This window comes from Oncorhynchus kisutch, unplaced genomic scaffold (genome assembly GCF_002021735.2).
Source record: "Oncorhynchus kisutch isolate 150728-3 unplaced genomic scaffold, Okis_V2 Okis01b-Okis20b_hom, whole genome shotgun sequence".
Classification (NCBI taxonomy): domain Eukaryota; kingdom Metazoa; phylum Chordata; class Actinopteri; order Salmoniformes; family Salmonidae; genus Oncorhynchus; species Oncorhynchus kisutch.
In genome coordinates this window covers 14,685,718-14,695,449 of record NW_022261978.1, presented here as the reverse complement: position 1 = coordinate 14,695,449, position 9,732 = coordinate 14,685,718, and the positions used below count along the sequence as shown (strand labels likewise).

General features: G+C 40.1%; 1 protein-coding gene across 5 annotated transcripts in view; it reads left to right on the top strand.

Moving 5' to 3' along the window:
• Positions 1–8,226, top strand: part of LOC109887236 (eukaryotic translation initiation factor 3 subunit A) — a 36,830-nt gene extending 28,604 nt beyond the window's left edge. For 2 of the 5 annotated variants that reach the window (XM_031811594.1, XM_031811593.1), the window contains 3 exons: positions 4,907–5,197; positions 5,467–5,508; positions 6,274–7,568. In XM_031811594.1, the coding sequence (XP_031667454.1) occupies positions 4,907–5,197; positions 5,467–5,508; positions 6,274–6,905 (965 nt within the window). In that variant the 3' untranslated portion in view covers positions 6,906–7,568. Of the gene's footprint in view, positions 1–4,906; positions 5,198–5,466; positions 5,509–6,273; positions 7,569–7,618; positions 7,652–7,699 lie in introns of those variants that run through there. The other 3 variants (XR_004206580.1, XR_004206581.1, XR_004206582.1) reach the window with 3 other exon arrangements.
• The last annotated feature ends 1,506 nt before the right edge of the window (positions 8,227–9,732 follow it).

The following is a 9,732-nucleotide window of genomic DNA, read 5'->3' as shown; positions in this document are numbered from 1 at the left end:
GGTCTATAACCTCTCATATAATATGATCTGTAGGTCTATAACCTCTCATATAATATGACCTGTAGGTCTATAACCTCTCATATAGCCTCATATAATATGACCTGTAGGTCTATAACCTCTCATATAATATGACCTGTAGGTCTATAACCTCTCATATAATATGATCTGTAGGTCTATAACCTCTCATATAGCCTCATATAATATGACCTGTAGGTCTATAACCTCTCATATAATATGATCTGTAGGTCTATAACCTCTCATATAATATGACCTGTAGGTCTATAACCTCTCATATAGCCTCATATAATATGATCTGTAGGTCTATAACCTCTCATATAATATGATCTGTTGGTCTATAACCTCTCATATAGCCTCATATAATATGATCTGTAGGTCTATAACCTCTCATATAATATGACCTGTAGGTCTATAACCTCTCATATAGCCTCATATAATATGACCTGTAGGTCTATAACCTCTCATATAGCCTCATATAATATGATCTGTAGGTCTATAACCTCTCATATAGCCTCATATAATATGATCTGTAGGTCTATAACCTCTCATATAATATGACCTGTAGGTCTATAACCTCTCATATAATATGATCTGTAGGTCTATAACCTCTCATATAGCCTCATATAATATGACCTGTAGGTCTATAACCTCTCATATAATGATCTGTAGGTCTATAACCTCTCATATAATATGATCTGTAGGTCTATAACCTCTCATATAATATGACCTGTAGGTCTATAACCTCTCATATAGCCTCATATAATATGATCTGTAGGTCTATAACCTCTCATATAGCCTCATATAATATGACCTGTAGGTCTATAACCTCTCATATAATATGATCTGTAGGTCTATAACCTCTCATATAGCCTCATATAATATGACCTGTAGGTCTATAACCTCTCATATAGCCTCATATAATATGATCTGTAGGTCTATAACCTCTCATATAGCCTCATATAATATGATCTGTAGGTCTATAACCTCTCATATAATATGATCTGTAGGTCTATAACCTCTCATATAGCCTCATATAATATGACCTGTAGGTCTATAACCTCTCATATAATATGACCTGTAGGTCTATAACCTCTCATATAGCCTCATATAATATGATCTGTAGGTCTATAACCTCTCATATAATATGATCTGTAGGTCTATAACCTCTCATATAGCCTCATATAATATGACCTGTAGGTCTATAACCTCTCATATAATATGATCTGTAGGTCTATAACCTCTCATATAGCCTCATATAATATGACCTGTAGGTCTATAACCTCTCATATAATATGATCTGTAGGTCTATAACCTCTCATATAATATGACCTGTAGGTCTATAACCTCTCATATAGCCTCATATAATATGACCTGTAGGTCTATAACCTCTCATATAATATGATCTGTAGGTCTATAACCTCTCATATAATATGATCTGTAGGTCTATAACCTCTCATATAGCCTCATATAATATGATCTGTAGGTCTATAACCTCTCATATAGCCTCATATAATATGATCTGTAGGTCTATAACCTCTCATATAATATGACCTGTAGGTCTATAACCTCTCATATAGCCTCATATAATATGATCTGTAGGTCTATAACCTCTCATATAATATGATCTGTAGGTCTATAACCTCTCATATAATATGACCTGTAGGTCTATAACCTCTCATATAGCCTCATATAATATGACCTGTAGGTCTATAACCTCTCATATAGCCTCATATAATATGATCTGTAGGTCTATAACCTCTCATATAATATGATCTGTAGGTCTATAACCTCTCATATAATATGATCTGTAGGTCTATAACCTCTCATATAATATGATCTGTAGGTCTATAGCCTCTCATATAGCCTCATATAATATGATCTGTAGGTCTATAACCTCTCATATAATATGATCTGTAGGTCTATAACCTCTCATATAGCCTCATATAATATGATCTGTAGGTCTATAACCTCTCATATAATATGATCTGTAGATCTATAACCTCTCATATAATATGATCTGTAGGTCTATAACCTCTCATATAATATGATCTGTAGGTCTATAACCTCTCATATAGCCTCATATAATATGACCTGTAGGTCTATAACCTCTCATATAATATGATCTGTAGGTCTATAACCTCTCATATAGCCTCATATAATATGACCTGTAGGTCTATAACCTCTCATATAATATGATCTGTAGGTCTATAACCTCTCATATAATATGACCTGTAGGTCTATAACCTCTCATATAGCCTCATATAATATGACCTGTAGGTCTATAACCTCTCATATAATATGATCTGTAGGTCTATAACCTCTCATATAATATGATCTGTAGGTCTATAACCTCTCATATAGCCTCATATAATATGATCTGTAGGTCTATAACCTCTCATATAGCCTCATATAATATGATCTGTAGGTCTATAACCTCTCATATAATATGACCTGTAGGTCTATAACCTCTCATATAGCCTCATATAATATGATCTGTAGGTCTATAACCTCTCATATAATATGATCTGTAGGTCTATAACCTCTCATATAATATGACCTGTAGGTCTATAACCTCTCATATAGCCTCATATAATATGACCTGTAGGTCTATAACCTCTCATATAGCCTCATATAATATGATCTGTAGGTCTATAACCTCTCATATAATATGATCTGTAGGTCTATAACCTCTCATATAATATGATCTGTAGGTCTATAACCTCTCATATAATATGATCTGTAGGTCTATAGCCTCTCATATAGCCTCATATAATATGATCTGTAGGTCTATAACCTCTCATATAATATGATCTGTAGGTCTATAACCTCTCATATAGCCTCATATAATATGATCTGTAGGTCTATAACCTCTCATATAATATGATCTGTAGGTCTATAACCTCTCATATAGCCTCATATAATATGATCTGTAGGTCTATAACCTCTCATATAATATGATCTGTAGGTCTATAACCTCTCATATAGCCTCATATAATATGACCTGTAGGTCTATAACCTCTCATATAATATGATCTGTAGGTCTATAACCTCTCATATAATATGATCTGTAGGTCTATAACCTCTCATATAGCCTCATATAATATGATCTGTAGGTCTATAACCTCTCATATAGCCTCATATAATATGATCTGTAGGTCTATAACCTCTCATATAATATGATCTGTAGATCTATAACCTCTCATATAATATGATCTGTAGGTCTATAACCTCTCATATAATATGACCTGTAGGTCTATAACCTCTCATATAGCCTCATATAATATGATCTGTAGGTCTATAACCTCTCATATAGCCTCATATAATATGACCTGTAGGTCTATAACCTCTCATATAGCCTCATATAATATGACCTGTAGGTCTATAACCTCTCATATAACCTCATATAATATGATCTGTAGGTCTATAACCTCTCATATAGCCTCATATAATATGATCTGTAGGTCTATAACCTCTCATATAGCCTCATATAATATGATCTGTAGGTCTATAACCTCTCATATAGCCTCATATAATATGATCTGTAGGTCTATAACCTCTCATATAATATGACCTGTAGGTCTATAACCTCTCATATAGCCTCATATAATATGACCTGTAGGTCTATAACCTCTCATATAATATGATCTGTAGGTCTATAACCTCTCATATAGCCTCATATAATATGATCTGTAGGTCTATAACCTCTCATATAATATGATCTGTAGGTCTATAACCTCTCATATAGCCTCATATAATATGATCTGTAGGTCTATAACCTCTCATATAATATGATCTGTAGGTCTATAACCTCTCATATAATATGATCTGTAGGTCTATAACCTCTCATATAGCCTCATATAATATGATCTGTAGGTCTATAACCTCTCATATAATATGATCTGTAGGTCTATAACCTCTCATATAGCCTCATATAATATGATCTGTAGGTCTATAACCTCTCATATAGCCTCATATAATATGATCTGTAGGTCTATAACCTCTCATATAATATGACCTGTAGGTCTATAACCTCTCATATAGCCTCATATAATATGACCTGTAGGTCTATAACCTCTCATATAATATGATCTGTAGGTCTATAACCTCTCATATAGCCTCATATAATATGATCTGTAGGTCTATAACCTCTCATATAATATGATCTGTAGGTCTATAACCTCTCATATAGCCTCATATAATATGATCTGTAGGTCTATAACCTCTCATATAATATGATCTGTAGGTCTATAACCTCTCATATAATATGATCTGTAGGTCTATAACCTCTCATATAGCCTCATATAATATGATCTGTAGGTCTATAACCTCTCATATAATATGATCTGTAGGTCTATAACCTCTCATATAGCCTCATATAATATGATCTGTAGGTCTATAACCTCTCATATAGCCTCATATAATATGATCTGTAGGTCTATAACCTCTCATATAGCCTCATATAATATGACCTGTAGGTCTATAACCTCTCATATAGCCTCATATAATATGATCTGTAGGTCTATAACCTCTCATATAGCCTCATATAATATGACCTGTAGGTCTATAACCTCTCATATAGCCTCATATAATATGATCTGTAGGTCTATAACCTCTCATATAATATGATCTGTAGGTCTATAACCTCTCATATAATATGATCTGTAGGTCTATAACCTCTCATATAATATGAACTATGGTTGTATAACCTTAATATTAATTCCTGCAGAGTTAATCTTTTATTTTATATTAAAATGATACACCGTATGTAGCAACACTTGGACTTGGGGAAAAGGAGTGGAGAATTTTTTTCTGAAAATACAGAGATATAATCTGACGTAATCTCCTTGTTTCGGTCTAAATGTAATATATTCTTCTCTTTTCTAACCAGTGGTCGGGTTTTTGGATGCGCGCAGGCCGAAGCTCGTTGACAATGTTACCAAGGTGATGCCATTAGCAGACGCTCTGAGGCCCATGATCCAACAACAGGATTACTCTGATATCTGTGCTGCTGGGACCAACGTGGAGAAGATGAGGGTTCTGTTCACGACCGTAGATTCAGGCGGGGAAAAGGTGAAATCAGCTTTTTACAAGAGTCTGATGAAAGAAGAACCTGATTTAGTCCTAGACATACTGAAAGAAGAACCTGATCGAGTCATAAACCTACTGGGTGAAGAGCTGGGTAAGCACCTGTCTACCTATGTTGGATACAGTATCACTGGAGAAAAAAAATATTGTTTTTATGTTATAGTTTTCAAATTCAGTTCAACGTTTCTACAAACTACCATCTTTACTAGTTGAGCAGCTAAAACCAGGTTTGAGCCGATGTGAGATAAATCCATTCATTATTAACATTATATTCACTGTGTCAATCCAAGGTGTTATTAATTTAGAGAGGAAACAGATTTAGTTGGAGATCTTGGTATTCTCTAATTTACTCTGGTCTTTTAGATATATATCCAAAAACAGATGTTGTTGATGATGATCCACCTGGTAAGTATCTGCCTGTCTTCCTTACTGCCTGCCTGTCTTCCTTACTGCCTGCCTGTCTGTCTGCCTGCCTGTCTTCCTTACTGCCTGCCTGTCTTCCTTACTGCCTGCCTGCCTGCCTGTCTTCCTTACTGCCTGCCTGCCTGTCTTCCTTCCTGCCTGCCTGCCTTCCTTCCTTACTGCCTGTCTATCTGTCTCTGCCTGCCTGCCTGCCTGCCTGCCTGCCTGTCTGTCTGTCCTGTGTAGCTCAGTTGGAGCATGGCCAGGGTTGTGGGTCCCCATTCCCCCGGGGGACCAGTACGAAAAATGTATTAAAATCTATGCACTCACTGCTGTAAATCGCTCTGGATAAGAGAGTCTGCTGGATTACTAGCATGTCAAATGCCTGTTTCCATCCGTCCGTCCGTCCGTCCGTCTCTGCCTGTCTGCCTGTCTGCCTGTCTCTGTGTGTCTCTCCGTCCCACATTCCTGTAACATACAGTAATGTCACATATCAACAACTCTCCGAGATAGGAAAATATTACCAGTTGATGTCACCCACCCAAGAAATATGTTGTTTGCCACACAGAATGATTTAAATTATTATATATAAGACCTCAGGCTTTATGAGTCTAATGTGTAATTACTGGTCAGGTTATTAATGTTGTTGTCCTCAGGGAGAGAAGACCTCAGGCTTTATGAGTCTAATGTGTAATTACTGATCAGGTTATTCTGTGTGAATGTTGTTGTTTCCTTCTGAATCATCCTTTCTATATTTTATTTCAACAGATGAGTCTGGGAGTAACAGAGTTGAAATGATAGAGATGCAACCTTTACTGGGTCCTGGATCAGAGACGGAGAGAGGAGGAAGACAGGCTGTTGATGCTCTAGAAGACCAGGAGAGAGAGGAGGGAAGACAGGCTGTTGATGCTCTAGAAGATCAGGAGAGAGAGGAGGGAAGACAGGCTGTTGATGCTCTAGAAGACCAGGAGAGAGAGGAGGGAAGACAGGCTGTTGATGCTCTAGAAGATCAGGAGAGAGAGGAGGGAAGACAGGCTGTTGATGCTCTAGAAGATCAGAAGAGAGAGGAGGAAAGACAGGCTGTTGATGCTCTAGAAGATCAGGAGAGAGAGGAGGGAAGACAGGCTGTTGATGCTCTAGAAGATCAGGAGAGAGAGGAGGGAAGACAGGCTGTTGATGCTCTAGAAGATCAGGAGAGAGAGGAGGAAAGACAGGCTGTTGATGCTCTAGAAGACCAGGAGAGAGAGGAGGGAAGACAGGCTGTTGACGCTCTAGAAGACCAGGAGAGAGGAGGAGGAAGACAGGCTGTTTATGCTCTAGAAGACCAGGAGAGAGAGGAGGGAAGACAGGATGTTGATGCTCTAGAAGATCAGGAGAGAGGAGGGAAGACAGGCTGTTGATGCTCTAGTAGACCAGGAGAGAGAGGAGGGAAGACAGGCTGTTGATGCTCTAGAAGACCAGGAGAGAGAGGAGGAAGACAGGCTGTTGATGCTCTAGAAGACCAGGAGAGAGAGGAGGGAAGACAGGCTGTTGATGCTCTAGAAGATCAGGAGAGAGGAGGGAAGACAGGCTGTTGATGCTCTAGAAGATCATGCTCTATAGTATAGCAGGAAGAGACACGGGGGCATTATGAAACGTTATAGTATAGCAGGAAGAGACACGGGGGCATTATGAAACGTTATAGTATAGCAGGAAGGTCGATAGAGACACGGGGGCATTATGAAACGTTATAGTATAGCAGGAAGGTAGATAGAGACACGGGGGCATTATGAAACGTTATAGTATAGCAGGAAGAGACACGGGGGCATTATGAAACGTTATAGTATAGCAGGAAGGTAGATAGAGACACGGGGGCATTATGAAACGTTATAGTATAGCAGGAAGGTAGATAGAGACACGGGGACATTATGAAACGTTATAGTATAGCAGGAAGAGACACGGGGGCATTATGAAACGTTATAGTATAGCAGGAAGAGACACGGGGGCATTATGAAACGTTATAGTATAGCAGGAAGAGACACGGGGGCATTATGAAACGTTATAGTATAGCAGGAAGGTCGATAGAGACACGGGGGCATTATGAAACGTTATAGTATAGCAGGAAGGTAGATAGAGACACGGGGGCATTATGAAACGTTATAGTATAGCAGGAAGAGACACGGGGGCATTATGAACGTTATAGTATAGCAGGAAGGTAGATAGGGACACGGGGGCATTAAATGTTTGGAGGCTGCATCCAGGCTGTAAAGCAGGAAGGTAGAAAGAGACATCTTGGCAAATCCAGTCCCACTACTTTGTTTCCATTTCAATCAGGGACCGATTTAGACCTATCACAACAACGTGGGTTAATTATCAGGTTGAACAGAAATCCAGCCGGACTCATTTGTATTTATTTTTATTTAACCTTTATTTAACCTGGGTTAGAGTTGAATACTACAGCAGTAGTCTATATATATATAGCGTGTCAGTGATTGGACACCAAGTTGATTGACAAACTGATTAGTTAAGACTCTGGAATCCGTTTTCAGTACAGTAATGTACAATGTTTAGTTTGTCAGACTGTTTACTGGGCCATGTTTGTATCATGTGGATGTTGTTTAGTTTGTCAGACTGTTATATCATGTGGATGTTGTTTAGTTTGTCAGACTGTTACTGGACCATGTTTGTATCATGTGGATGTTGTTTAGTTTGTTAATGAATACACTTGAATAAAAATGCTATACATATTTCAGGATTAAAAAAACTTGTGCTAAATGACTGTATTGTAAAAGGGACAAAATCACCACTAAATTACTGTGTTGTAAAGGGACAATTTCAGCACTAACTTACTGTATTGGTAAATACAGGGACCAGAGCATAGTAAAGGGACCAGAGGGACCAGAGCATGGTAAAGGGACCAGAGCATAGTAAAGGGACCAGAGGGACCAGAGCATGGTAAAGGGACCAGAGCATGGTAAAGGGACCAGAGGGACCGGAGCATGGTAAAGGGACCAGAGGGACCGGAGCATGGTAAAGGGACCAGAGCATGGTAAAGGGACCAGAGGGACCGGAGCATGGTAAAGGGACCAGAGCATGGTAAAGGGACCGGAGCATCGTAAAGGGACCAGAGCATGGTAAAGGGACCAGAGCATGGTAAAGGGGCCAGAGCATGGTAAAGGGACCGGAGGGACCAGAGCATGGTAAAGGGGCCAGAGCATGGTAAAGGGGCCAGAGCATGGTAAAGGGACCAGAGCATGGTAAAGTGACCAGAGCATGGTAAAGGGACCAGAGCATGGTAAAGGGACCAGAGCATGGTAAAGGGACCAGAGGGACCAGAGCATGGTAAAGGGACCAGAGCATAGTAAAGGGACCAGAGGGACCAGAGCATGGTAAAGGGACCAGGGCATGGTAAAGGGACCAGAACATGGTTAAGGGACCAGAGCATGGTAAAGGGACCAGAGCATGGTAAAGGGACCAGAGGGACCAGAGCATGGTAAAGGGACCAGAGCATGGTAAAGGGACCAGAGGGACCAGAGCATGGTAAAGGGACCAGAGCATGGTAAAGGGACCAGAGGGACCAGAGCATGGTAAAGGGACCAGAGCATGGAAAAGGGACCAGAGCATGGTAAAGGGACCAGAGCATGGTAAAGGGACCAGAGCATGGTAAAGGGACCAGAGGGACCAGAGCATGGTAAAGGGACCAGAGCATAGTAAAGGGACCAGAGGGACCAGAGCATGGTAAAGGGACCAGAGCATGGTAAAGGGACCAGAGGGACCAGAGCATGGTAAAGGGACCAGAGGGACCAGAGCATGGTAAAGGGACCAGAGCAAGGTAAAGGGACCAGAGCATGGTAAAGGGACCAGAGCATGGTAAAGGGACCAGAGGGACCCAGAGCATGGTAAAGGGACCAGAGCATGGTAAAGGGACCAGAGCATGGTAAAGGGACCAGAGGGACCAGAGCATGGTAAAGGGACCAGAGCATGGTAAAGGGACCAGAGGGACCAGAGCATGGTAAAGGGACCAGAGCAAGGTAAGGGACCAGAGAGACCAGAGCATGGTAAAGGGGCCAGAGGGACAGAGCATGGTAAAGGGACCAGAGGGACCGGAGCATGGTAAAGGGACCAGAGCATGGTAAAGGGAACAGAGCATGGTAAAGGGACCAGAGCATGGTAAAGGGACCAGAGCATGGTAAAGGGACCAGAGGGACCAGAGCATGGTAAAGGGACCAGAGGGACCAGAGCATGGTA